Source organism: Pinus tabuliformis, chromosome Q (assembly GCF_031772625.1).
Source record: "Pinus tabuliformis cultivar Carrire ecotype Pingquan chromosome Q, CPIR1, whole genome shotgun sequence".
NCBI classification, from domain to species: domain Eukaryota; kingdom Viridiplantae; phylum Streptophyta; class Pinopsida; order Pinales; family Pinaceae; genus Pinus; species Pinus tabuliformis.
In genome coordinates this window covers 638,429,846-638,444,324 of record NC_142296.1, presented here as the reverse complement: position 1 = coordinate 638,444,324, position 14,479 = coordinate 638,429,846, and the positions used below count along the sequence as shown (strand labels likewise).

The window sequence follows — 14,479 nt, the reverse complement described above, 5'->3', positions numbered from 1 at the left end:
TAAGTTTGTGGTGTTTTTTTTCCTCGGTTATTACTTTATATGAATGATATTCATCTTCTCTTTCCATTCATCATATCTTCAATATTTTTCCTTACATTTTATAAATAGAATTATTTTCACTAAGCTCTGTTTTGATGGAAAATTATTATATGTTATTTTCACTCCTACTTAATGAATTCATGTTTCATTCTCATTAAGACATTTGTGCTTCTTCTGAATACCATACTACACCGAAAAAACCTAAGATCCATCACAAAAGTATTGTACCATTCTCCTTCATATCTTTGTTGTTGTAATCCTTTGACCCACTGACCTAGCTACCTGGTTTTTCTCCCTTATCCAGCAACAAAACCCTAAATTTTCCAAAACCTACCTAAACCTAACTATCTAGCCTAAAATACTTTACATCTCAGTCATTTGTTGGTTGTGATTTCATAGAGAGAGCCCTCTCTGGTTTGGTAGGGACAGATACCAAACTAAAAGCTTGGTCTGTCGTTACCTCCGTCGATTCCTCTCAACCTGAGACATTATGGGCAATAACACCATAGACCTTTAGGAGTTGATCTGACGTGGAGAAAATGATGTGTTTTTGTTTCTTTTCTTACGTTTTTTTGAGCCCAAGTTAGGTGTTTGTTGGCTGAGTTGGAGAGGAAAATTTTGTGCACATGTTGAGGTTCTCTATGTTAAGGTTGACCCCCTATTGTGTTTCTATATGGTGATGTTGTATCATGTGTTAGGGAAGTGAATGGAGTCCACATTACTTCAAGAATGAGCGCATGATATCATGGTATTTGAGAGAGAATTTGTGCTAGTATTTGAGGGTAGTTAGATTGAGTTGGGAAACCCTATAGTTGTTACAAGAAGCCCTAAACAAGGCTGAAAATCTTAGTTTATATTGTGCACAAGACTAACTATTTAAGGGAAAAATAAGATGTCCTTGAAAGGTATGCATTTGTATTTCTATGTTGGATGCAAGGGATGGTAGGGTTGTTTATTATGTTTGAACAAAAATGTTAAAGTAGCCTATGTAATCATTTCAGAGGTATGTTAGTGGTTGTGAGTTTATTCCCTAGTACTGTGAAAAAGGGAAAGATTGTTACAGTTAAGTGGGCAACTTGTTGTTTGGGCCCTAGTTCAGAGATCTCGAGAGTGTAGAATCAATGATAAGTGGGGTGATGTATTGTGCCCTAGTTTAGTGATTTGAAATCAGTGTAATCAGTGATAAGAGGGAAGCCTCTAAGCCCTAAGTTTGGTCTTATTTGGAGAAGCATAAAGGGAAGAAGTGGGCATTTGTGAAGATCCTAAGAGTTGGCACTCTTGGAGGATCAGGAGAGAAGCTAGTGGTAAAAATTTTCTGGGCCAAAGTTTAGTCACTCTTGGAGCAGTAGGAGGGTTGATAGTGGTTGCTTGAGTAGCGAGAGATGAAAGCTATATGAAGTGGCATAAGTTGTAGTGATCAACATAAGGGAGGAAAAGTACTCACCATATGTGTTCAAGGTACATGGATTGAAAGGACTATGGATGTGCACCATCAACAAGTAAGTCAAGTGTACATTGTTAAGGGAAATATTGCTCATCATAGTTGTTGATACCTAACCCTAGGTGATCTTATATCGGGGATGATTGTAAGGGCCATGATCCCTTGTATGAGAGTGCTAATATTTTTTTATTAAATTTTGTAATATAAAAAGTGTTGGGTTAAAATTGGTCTTGCATACTAGTTGATTCAATGTTGTATATTTTCCACTATGTAAATTAAAAGTGTTATGGCATTTGAGAGCGTTTGTGATTGTTATCTTAGACTCAAAACTAATTTTCAGTGCCATGAAAAATCAACATGGTATCAGAGCTACTTTTAAGAGCCAGTGAATCAGAGTGTGCACAACGTACAACTCAAGAGGGAGTTGGTTCCATTGTTATTGAAGGACTAATAACATTGGCGAAGTTATCGGTTGGTCTGCGATATGAGGATAGGTTGGATGGATTTTCCAACTATAGTCCTTGGAAGGAAAGGATCAGGTTTGTCTTGATGGTGAACAAGATCTATAATTTTGTGGGCAAGGAGATAAAGAAACCAACTGAACCTAAGGAGTTGGAAGCATATGAAGAGTTTGATACAAAGGAAAAGCTAATCATCCTAGATGGTGTTAAGGATTATTTGATACCTCATCTGTCAGGGAAGAACACTACCCATGAGATGTGGAAATATCTTCAGGATATGCTCCATAATAAGAATGAGAACCCACTACTGGTATTGAGGGATAAGTTGAAGAGCACCAAGATGTTGGATGGTGAAGGAGTGGTCCTGTATCTGACAAGACTTTCTCAGGTTCAAGATGAACTTGCTGCCATTGGTGAAATTGTTTCATATTTTGAGATGGTGATGATTGCTTTGAAAGGGTTTATCGAGGAATGGAAATCCTTCATCAAAGAGATCGTCACTTGGGAAAAGTTGCAAGACTAGAAAAGGTTATGAGGTGACTTCATTCAGGAGGAACTATGAGACGAGGACCTTCATAAGAAGAAGAAGAATTTTGATGATAATGTGGCTCTTGTGGGGAGAATGAAGGGAAAGGAAAAGGACTTGAGCAAGATGAAACTTTACAATTGTGGTGAATATGGTCATTATTTGACCAAGTGTATAAGGAAGGAGAAAGGAGACAATGAGAAAAACTAGGGAAAGGAGATAGTTGGTGTTGCTACATCCTCTAAGCTGGATGAGCTATTTATTCAAAACTAATTAAAGAAGAAATGAAATACATAAAATATTGTGTAAACAAAAATACAGAAACACATAAAACAAGAGAGACACAGATATATGTGGTTCATCCAATTTGGGCTACGTCCACGGAGAAACAACTAGTCCTTCCTTTTATATTATCCAGCAAAATGAAGAGATACAACCTACAACAAATCCGTTTTAATTTCCTATTTTCTCTCACACAACTTCCTCTCTCTCTTTTGCTTATAATAATGATACACAACTGCAATACAATTCCCTCATATAAATCGAGGGTTGCCTTCTAGGGAAAAACAAAAAAAAACCCTAAATTAACATAACTTCCACTGTCAGATCATCTGCCTAATGAACGACCCAAATTGACTATGAAATTACAATATTTTAGAAGGAAACTTTTCATTTATTTTTAGCTTTGGGGGCACTGCCCCCGAACCCCCGCAAACGGGGGGCTCATAAAAGTCGTCATCACCCCCTAGGACCCCCTTGACAACAATTAAATGGGTTGCATTTCCACCTTGTTAGGAACAAGGATCCAACATGGCTGAAACAAAAAACCTCTAAACAATCAAGAAGATAATCAGGCTCCACACCCAACACTCTTGAGAAGGATGGAGGATGAAATTGTTTCTTTGATTTCTCATTTCTCCGAGTGTATCGTCGATGAGACTGCATGGTACATGGACAATGGTGCGTTGATGCATATGACATGTTCACGTGATGTGTTTGAGACCTAACTGAATAGGACTCAAAGTTTCATATGGTAGTTGGATACACAAGTCAGAAAGGGATTAGAGGATCAAGTGTCGTGCCTATAGATCATGAGCAAAAATAGGTGCAAGTTCCTGAGGCTCAGAGGGAAATAATTTCTAATAGGAGTATGTAGGTTCAAAGGGAGAATCCACAACCCAAGAAGAGTGTGCGTTCAGTTGTGAGTAAGGGGAATTCTACATCTGGAAAGAAGGAACCATAGGATGACATGAAGGCATATCAGGATAGAATGAATAAGCATAAATATTATGGTGGCAGAGACACTACCGAGACGAGTGTGGTTCATTCTACAAGGTATGTTGTAGTGGTGAAAGCCAGAAGTTGGGCTAGTTTTTCAGTGACAATGATGACAAGATACTTCGAAGTGGTGCAAGTACCTCCCTCACTAAGAGGGAGCATTGATTTGTGTAGCTTGGGAGGTACTCCCACACCCTAGGGTACAAGGTTTGGGAGAAGTTTTTCCCACATGGGCTTTGTTGGCAAGTGTACCCAAACAATGGGTTTTGCACCTAAAGTTATGGGCATGAAACTAAGAGGATATTTTGATGGTTCATTCATTGAGGGCATGTGGGGTACCCTTAAGGAGATAAGGGGCACCAAAGGAATCAATGAGGTGGGATTGGTTGAGTGAAAACAATTTTATATCTCATATTTTATGGAGTTTTAAGAATTTTGTAAGGTCAGATTGGAGTTATGTAATGACCCTTGGTGGCTAAGGGAAGCCCACTATGAAATCTATAAAAGGAAGGAATGTGAGCTCATTCATTTCACCATCCAAGTGCATCTCATCAAAGGATAAATGCATCTAAGGTAGCTACAAACATTTAAGAGTTGATCTAAAGTGGATAAAAGGATGTGTTTTGGTTTCTTTTATTGTGTTATATTGAGGTCAAGTTAGGTGACTATTGGATGAGTTGGAGAGGCTGATTTTATACATGTAAATTCTCTATGTTAAGGCTGAGCTATTACCTATGTGTTGAGGAAGGGTCGATCGCTTGTTGTGTTGCTAGACGATGCTATTGTATCCTGTGTTAGGGCAGTGAATGGAGGCCACATTACTTCAAGGATGAGCACAAGAGATCGAGGTCTTTGAGAGAGAATTTGTGTTGGTATTGGAGGGTTGTTAGGCCATGTTGGGTCAGCCATGTAGCTATTACAATAAGCCCTATATAGGGCTGAAAACATTAGTGTATATTGTGTACAGGGATGAGTATTTGAGGGTTGAAGAAGATGTCCCTGAAAGGTATGTAGTTGTATTTCTATGTTGTTGGATGCAAGGGATGGTATGGATGTTTAGTATGTTTGAATAGAAATGTTGAAGAAACCCATGTACAACATTTTGGAGGTTTGTTAGTGGTTGTGAGTTTGTGCCCTAGTGCTGTGAACAAGGTCAGGCTTGTTATAGTTAAGGGGCAACTTTTTTGGTCCCTAGTTCAAAGATCTCAAGAGTGGAGAATCAATGATAAGTGGGCTAATGTATTATGCCATTGTTCACTAATCTATAGTGGTGTAATTAGTTATAAGAGGGTATCCTCCAAACCCTAATTCTAGTCTTCTTTGGAGCAACAGAGAGGGAAGAAGTGGGTAGTTGTGAATACCATAAGAGTTGGCACTCTTGGGGTAGAAGGAGAGAAGCTAGTGGGCAAACTTGTTTGGGCCAAATTTCAGTCACCCTTCGAGCAACAGGAGGGTTGATAGTGCAAGTTTGAGTAGGTGGAGATGCAAGCTATATGTAGTGGAAAATGTTGCAGTGATCAACAAAATGGAGGTAAAGTATCTATGATTTCAAGGTACATGTACTAAAAGGATTGTGGATGCGCACCATAAACAAGTAAGTTAAGTGCACTTTGTTCAGGGAAATATTGGCAATCATAGTTGTTGATACCAAGCCCTAGTTGATATTGTATAAGGGATGATTGTAAGGGCCATGATTCTTGGTACGGAGCCCTAAAATTGTTGTATTAAGTTTGTAGTATAACAAGTGTTGGGGTAAAAAAATTCTTGTTTGTTAGTTGATTAACTGTTGTATATTTTCTGTTGTGTAAATAAGAAGTGTTGTGGCATTTGAGAGTGTTTGTGATCATGATCTTCGACTCAAACTTGATCCTTGAGTGTCGTGAAAAATCAACAATAATAGTATTATCTGCTTCCTCAAGGCTTTCTGACATCTTTTCTTTTGCATCATGGTCCTCCTCTTTGTATTTATACAACTACTTATTTTGATTAAAATTCTTTTTCCTAATCTTTTTTGTTTCACTTAAGGAACAAATGAGTTCTTCAAGGTCCACCTCCCCATGTCTTTCAACATTTTATTCTTTTTTTAAATATGTCATTTCTTTTAAGTTTACCTTCAATTTCAAAAAACTCAATCTTTGTTTTGATTTCCATAAGATAATTTCTCTTCTATCATTATTGAAAATGCTTTCATTTCTCTTTTAAATATTTGTTAAACCCTTTTGAGTAGAGAATCTTCATTTGCTTATAAGAGTTTTTTCTTTTCATGCTTGTCGTGTTTGTGGTTCTTCTTGTATTGATGATGTTTGCTCCCTTTATTTACATCATGATCTTATTCATTATCACTACTTTCATCCTTCTCATATGGACACTTAGCCACAAAATGTCCTACTTTCCCACAATTAAAGAATTTAAAGGGTAGTTTACCTTTGTATTTTCCAAATCCATTTTTGAGTTTTCTCACAAAATGTGCTTCCTCTAAATTTGATTCACCACTGGAGATATTTCTTGATTCACAGTCTCTATCTTTTGTCTACTTTGAATCTTTGAAGGCTACTTCTCACTTTGATGAAATATCTTTCTTAGTCCTCATTTCATATATCAAGAGAATCCAATGCAATTCATACATTTTTAATTTATCAAGAACTTTCTTTGTTTTTGTAATAGCACAAACTTTGGCATCAAATATTAAGGGGAATGACTTAACATCTTTTGTACAATCATCGATTTTTCAATATTTTCAACAAGTCCTCTGATGGTGTTGAAATTGTTTTCTACACGAAGAAGATAGGTTGCAACATTTTCTTTATCTTTCATTTTCAAATTCTTGTGCCTTCTATGGATTTGGAGCTTAACCTTCTTAATATTGTCATCACTTATTATGTTTTGAAGTTTGTTCCAAATTTCTTTTGTAGATTCTCAATGCATCACCTTGACAAGCTTGGATTCTAATAGACCACACAAGATGGAGTTCATAGCTTTCGCATTATATTCACTAGCCGTATTTAACAAAGTTTCCAATCAAACGAGAAATGTACGGAGTTATCACTTTTTTGAGGTAGCAAAAAATCATCCGATTTTGAAAAATGTTGATTAAGAATACAATTTTTTTTTGGAACATATTTTTTCATTTTAAATTTTATTATGTATCAAGTATGAACATTTTTTTTTAAATGTTGGTGATTTTCGTGCTGGTTTTGAAAATCGTTGATGTGACATCAACCCCTTTAAACAATTTAACAAAAATCGTTGTCTTCTTCTTCTTTCCTGAGATATTTATTTTTCAAGTGTTTTTGATGTTTGTGTTTTTTCGTTTTTGTTTTCAATTCTTTTTGTGATGAATTCTTCATTTTTTTGCATAGTAAAAAAAAAGGGTCAATATTTATAGTTATGATTTTCTATATATTTATGTATTGTTAATTGTCACTAAAAAACAATACTTTTAAATATTTGACAAAAAAGTACACATTTTAAATATAGATATAATAAAAAATACACATTTTGAGACTTTTTTGCTAAAAATGACATGTCAAATAAATGCTTTTTACGGGAAAATTTTAACAAAAAAGTTTAAAAATTGGCATTTTTTATGATTTTTTTTGTTAAATATTAATAATATATACATTTTTTTCAAAAAATAATGATTCACATAAAAATTAAAGTGAAAATCAAATAATACAAATATTAAACATATAACAACAATAATTGAATACTTATTTGTATCATAAAATCTCAAAGTCAAAACATTACATGTATAAGTAATGAATAGTTTTCAAAATTGAGCTTGATTTGCAAGCATAAATTAAATTTAATCAATAATATCATATAATCCATGCTCATCATCTTCTAGAGTTTCATTATTGTCTTCTTCCATAGTATTTTGTGCTTCAGTTTGGTCATTTTCCTCTTTTGATGGATCTTCGATGTCTGCAAATCTCCACAAGTATCCCTTTCCAATCATTCCATCTAATCGTGGCCGAGGTTCCTTTGTTTTTTTTTCCACACATGATTCATTAAAATTCCATCTCGTCAAACCAAATTCTTGCATTGCATCTGGAAAAAATTGAATAGCATTAATTCTTTGTTGAATAAAACTACATTGTAGTGAGTCTTTTCAATGATTATGCAATTACTTCCTTTTTGTAGGCAACATATTAGTGTTGTACCTAATCATCAAGTACAAAATAAATGATTAAGTAAATTAATATAAACACATACAAATTAAAACATAAATATTGAGATTCAATTTTATATAATAAAACTTACTTGAACCTAGAACAAATCCAAAACCCAATCTCCTTCATTTGAACATAAATTTATAAGATAGTCAATCAATTCCTGTGGTTTTTTATAAAAGTTAACTTTCTCTCATTTTGCATCTTTATCATCATATGTGAGTTTTCTTACAATAACATCATGAACTAATACTTAGATATGACTCTTTCCATCTACTAGATTCAAAATAAAATACTTATAGCTATCATCTTTTGTCCAAGATTCAACATGAATGAATTCACAATCACTTATAATTAGTTGATCTCTGCAATCAATAAGATTTGATTTTGCGTGTAACATGAAATAGTAAAAAATTAATTAACTTATACATAAATATTTTTTTTAGCATTAATCAAACATACAATTTCAATGTCTTACCATGTAAGCTACATCCTTGAGTTTGTTTTTCCCTTGAAATTTGATAATATCATTGAAAATTGTGTATGCATGAAATGTCACAAATCTCCAAATAGGTGATCTTGTGACTTCTTGAAATCCACTAACTGATTTACTAAAATCTTGATAACTATAAGGCTCACTATCATATTCAACGTTTGGGAAACTGAAACAATGAGGAATATCTAAAATAACTAGGGAATATTCCCTTTTAGGTGTGAAATTTGCAATGTCTTCACAATCACATAGTATTATATGATATTGTACCATGTCGATCCCATTCCAAATGCAATGATTAAGACGAAGATCAAGTTCAAAATTCTTAATACATTGCTTTCTCTGCATTTCCAGCTTAATTTTTTCAATAAAGGATTTAAAACTATTTGATACTCCATTTGCATCCTTCTTCGACAACTTTAATGAAATAAGCAAATATATTTATAAGTAATAAAATAAAAATAAATTACATATGAATAAAATGAATATATAAATCAACATACATTTTTGAATGCAAGATAAAAAAAAAATTAATGTTTTCGTAGAACTTGAATCTGGGTAGTTGCGTACAACATCATCCCAACTCTCTTCATTCAACATTTTAACCATATGTTCTTGTATTTTCATATAAATCTTATGATTTAATAAATAAAGTAAAAAAAGTTAATATAGTGATATCTATAACAAATACTACCAATAACAATATGTTATATTTAAAAATTAAATTATAATCCAAAAATAAGTAAAAATATTTCAACGAATATACTTTTGAAATTCCTCACACATTTCGTCCATTGATAATTCATTTGCCTTCACCCAACATAATATTGATTTGATAAGTTTGTCATCCTTCAGTCCTTGAATTTCTCTCCAAGGTGTGTGTTGACAGTGCTGGACCCGCCAACATTCAAGGGATCTCCCTGATATGAAGTCCCAATTAGACCTCACACAGTTTGGTGTAGGAGTCCCATCCGGAATATGGCTCGGTTTTCGATGTAGTGGATTTCAATGATGTGCCTTGGATTCAATAATGCATAGAGTGATGTATAATGACTTTGGTGAGAATAAGTGTGTGACCCTGTGGAAGGTCAAGTGCAATGTATGAAGGTTCTACCACACGAAAGAGAAAATGAGTGATCCCCTTAGAAGCTTGTAATAGTACGCAACTTAAAAGGAACACGCGAACATAAATGACATCACAATATAATATGTTAAATAGTTCACAAGTTAACAGTGATGAATTAAACAACAACACACATTAAACAAGATTCATACAATGCAAACGAAATAGTTCATAAGCATAAGCGTAAGTTTAATTGTGGTGTTAACGAAATAGTTCATAAGTGTATTAAGCGTAAGTTAACTTATTGAGAGTAGAAGAGTTTTTCCCTTCAAAGAAGGATATTTATATATACATATGAGACACTTATTAAGGTTTTCCTCCCCTCCTTACTCTACTTGATTTAGCTGACAAGGAATAACCGAAAATTATAAAAGACCGATTAGAATATGCGATACTAGTTATAGATTCAAGCATCGTGATTCCACTATGGTTTTATCTGAAAGAGAATGTATTTTCCATCAAAGTATCATCAACTAAAAGATGCAATATTCACGCAAAGAGAGAGATTATATAGATAACCAAGCATTGACAGTGGCACAAATTCCTCGTGAACTTCACCATGCTTGCTTCGGAAACCAAACACGGTCTCATGCAAAAGCTATCCTACAACTAAAAGAAACGAAAAGATGGAAAAAGGAGTAAGACAAAAATTAAATCAAAGCAAAACAAATAAATGAAAACAAACAAACTACTCCTACTCCTAAACTAACCAAGAATAGACTAGACCTACTAAAATGAAATTTCCAATGTCACCGTCGATGCATCGGTTGGCCTATATAGGCGAGGGAATGCATATCAAGAAATGTATTAAAAAATATCAAGCAACAAAGATGAAGCGATACATACCACAAAATTCGATGTTTGAAAATGCACGCATAAAAATATGAAAAAAAAATCACATGCGAGACATTCTGCAGATCCGTTATTGTGTTCTGACGCACTGTGACAACATGCCATGTAAGAACAAACTTTCGAACTTCGAAATTGGGTGAACATAAAGAAAGAAGAAAAATTGCATTTTCCAAAGGAGCTCACTAGGTATGACTCCTCCAATGACTGAGTGATAGGATCATGAAAATCATATGGAGGATGCAAAAATTGAGATACAAACAAATTTTCAATTTGTGTAGAGGAGTGATGAGGAGACTTGAAAGATACATCGCTATTCTGGTCATAATTGGAACCAGTCTCAAGACTACGAGAACTAGACATAACCATCAGCGCGGGCTGAAATGCCTCAACAACTTGCAGAATTTCCAAATCATCAGAAGATAGATCATCAAAGATCGGTGGCTTAGAAAAATCAACAACAGAAAAATCAAAGTCAGGACCAAATGAATGGGTGAAAAGATCATGACAGCCATGATCAACAAGTTCAAGATCTGAAACAAAGGCATCCTCGTGATCTAATGAATCATAAATAAGGGAAGGTTGAAAACAATAAATTTCACCCTTTATTTCTTTAGAATTATGAGACGATAGATTGGGGAGATCAAGAAGAAAATATTTTTCCTCTCCATATTCGGATGTAAAATTGACACCCCATGAGTTCTGAGTATGATCAGAGATAACATCATCAGAAAATGATTCTTTGAAAGATTCAACAGGAATAACATAATCGTGGAATATGTTAGGGTAATGAGGGAGAGGTGTAGAAGGAAAATAATCATCATTCATCACCTCCGCCAAGTTTGCTACTCAACACTAACTCCATATAGAAATTGATCCTCATGAACATAAAAATAAAAATTTTAAATGGGTGAACACAACAGCTCACAATCCGGAGGACCAAAGGAACCAAAGGATGGAGGACGAGGAGATAAAAATTCATCTCAAACATCATATTCACAATCCAAACCTACGCTAAAATTATGGGTATGTGGGGTGGGAGAAGGTAGTAAATAAGCAGATGAATTCTCAAGTTCTCCCACCTCAACCTATGGACATGGATCTTTTTGATGAGGAGAATATGGAGAGTCACTTGTGTTGGCATTTTGGCACAGGAGTGGTGCTATGGTACAGGTGTTGTCCTTGATGGCAACTCTCTTTGGTGACAGATCTCAGTTCAGGCGCTCAGAATGAAGGAAATCTTGTATACGCAGGTTCACCTTGCCAAACACGCGTATACACGCGGGTTATACGTTCAAAAGTCGTGTATGCATATACACGCACTTTTATGCACAGAAAAGTGCGTACATGGTGGGAAACTTATTTTTGGTCCATGGTTGTTAGTCCTTGGAATTTGAACCTATGGTTTTGGACCATGGTATCTCGTCAGAAATGTTGACCCCAGGTTTTGGGCCCTTGGTATTGGTTTATTATGGTTTTGGACCGTGGTATTGTGGAAGGTCTAAAACTATAAAAGAGGAAGGAGATCATGTGACAAGGGATCATCTGAATTATTATTGAATATATGATAATGTATGAGATCTGGAATACTGGTGATTGGGTTATGGTGCAGATCTAGATCTGAATGAAGGAGGAACTTGAGCGCAAGAAGGATAAGGACTATTGATGGATCAAAATCTCAAGGCTTGAACATTGGTATCTCTGTATGATTTTGATCTGTTATATGTGGCGCACTCTTGATCTATAAATCTGGGTTAACTGATGTCTGAATGCTTAAAAGAATAAATTATCCTTTATAGATCTGTACGCAGGTTTAGTGAATTGCAGGTGCGTATACACGCTTTTTCTGTGAGTGAAAGAAGCATATACGCAGGTTGGTTGTGGTACAGAGGCGTATACTCGCAGGTTGCTGAACAGTGAAGTAGCGTATATATCTTGATTTATGTTCTAGCTGCTTCTGTTTTATTACTGCAGTATTCTTGGTTCAAAATTGGTGTTTGATTACAATTACTGTGTTCTGGGTACAGCAATCAGAGAAGTGTTTATTTGGTTCAGCTTTTGATTGGTGAAAAGGAGTTTGGGTTATGCAGAAATTCCTGATGTTTGATTGATGTTACTTGTGGATCCAGTCTGAAAATTAATGAAACGAGGTCCCTGAAAGCAAAGAGAAGGTTGCAGCCTTCTGCAGGTAGGAGCCTGCGTACTAGTATCTCAAGCTAGTACAAGAACTTAGGGGGTTGGAGCTCCCTTCTAGGAAAGCTAGAGAACGAGAGAGAGTTGTAGCTCTCTGCAGGTTGCAGCCTGCGTACTGGTAAAGACTGCACCAGTACAAAACATTGTAAAGAGCAGTTTCTAATTAAAAAGAAGATAGAGACGAATTGCAGCAGGGGGTTTTCACCCACATTGGGTTTCCTCCTTATATCTTGTGTTCTTGTGTGTGACCGTCTTCTTCTCTGTTTCTGGTACTGTTTATTTGCTTCTGACACAGATTAATAACTGACATCTGAAAGATAAATCAAATTATAAGTCTGCTTTGTATACGCAGATTTCTTTATCTGTAGTTGCGTATATACGCGGTTTTTATTAACAGAAGTAGCGTATATCATCTGGAATTGAAAAAGGAAATATTTGACTTGATAATACTGATTCACCCCCCCTCTCAGTATTATTTCCAACAATTGGTATTAGAGCAGGTCCTTCTGAAGAAGCTTGATCGCTTGAAGGAAGATCTTTCATCATGAGCAACTACGAGAGGGAAGCATCAATCAGACCACCGGTTTTTGATGGGACAAACTTCGTATATTGGAAGGTAAGAGTTATTGCCTATCTTAATTCTTTGGGTACAGAAGTCTAGGATATCATAGATACAAGATATACTTTTCCAGCAGCAACTCCTACAGATCCGGCTGAGAAGAAGAAATATGAAACAAATGCAAAGGCGGTCAATACTCTATTGGGATGTCTATCTCAATCAGAATTCGTGAAAGTTATGCAGTTAAAATCAGCAAAAGAAATATGGGACAAGATTGTCCTAAGCTATGAAGGAGATGATCAGGTAAAACAAGCAAAACTTCAAACCCTCAGGATTCAGTATGAAAATCTCAAGATGTATAATGATGAAAGTGTGGCTAACTATTTTCTTCGTGTAGATGAGATTGTTAATTGTATGAAAAATTTGGGTGAAGAAATAAAAGAGGCTATTGTGGTTGAAAAAGTTCTAAGATCTTTGTCCCCTAGGTTTGAATCTAAAGTTTCTGCAATAGAAGAAAAAGAGAATCTACAAAGCCCTAAAATGTCACAGTTGCACGGAATTCTAACTGCTTATGAAATGAGGAAAGGAGGACCATCAGACAGGAGAGAAGTTTCCTTCAAGGCTTCAGGCAAAGGCGAGTACTATGAGTCAGGACACGTGTCAGAAGAAGAAGAAGAATCAAATTTTGTCAGAAATCTTCAACGGGGTACTGGACGGTTCCGAGGTAAGTTACCTTTCAAATGCTTTGCTTGTGGAAGAGTCGGTCACTATGCTGCCAAATGTCCTCACAAGGATAAGATTGACAAAGGGAAGGAACCTGTTAGATGGAACAAGAAACAGAATGCAAATAAGAAAAGCTATTATACTCATGAAGATAGTGATGGACTTTCAAATAGTGACGAAGATGAACAAGGTAATAAGTATAAACTTTTAATGGCTTTTGAAGATGATGACTACATGGATGCTATAGATGTAGAAGGCTTTTGTGAAGAGATGAATAATCTCAAAATCTGCTTAGAAGAGAAAAGTGCAATTATTGATTCTCTACAATGTCAACTGGCTGAAAGGGAAAAACATCTTGAAAAATTGGAATGTGAAATTGTTTGTCTTAGAAAGGAGATTGAGAAAACAAAAGCTATTAATCTTAAATTTGTTAAAGGATCTGAAACTCTGGATGAGATTATCAATGTGCAGCGTTCTCCACTAATCAAGACAGGTCTGGGATATAATGGAGAAACATCTCAAGCTTCTACCTCCAAAAGTTATCTTGATGCAGCAAAGAAGAGCGAGAAAAGGCCTAATAGAAATCATCAGGTAAATCAGGGACAGTATACCTCAAGAACGA

The 14,479-nt window shown here is 35.3% G+C and overlaps 1 protein-coding gene across 1 annotated transcript in view; it reads left to right on the top strand.

Annotated features, from left to right (window-relative positions):
• The first annotated feature begins 2,029 nt into the window (after positions 1-2,029).
• The window catches only part of LOC149221087 (putative serine/threonine-protein kinase At1g01540), a 46,843-nt gene continuing 34,393 nt past the window's right edge, over positions 2,030-14,479 (top strand). The window contains exon 1 of the mRNA XM_089387318.1: positions 2,030-2,380. Within this exon, the coding sequence (XP_089243444.1) occupies positions 2,030-2,380 (351 nt within the window). The remainder of the gene's footprint in view (positions 2,381-14,479) is intronic.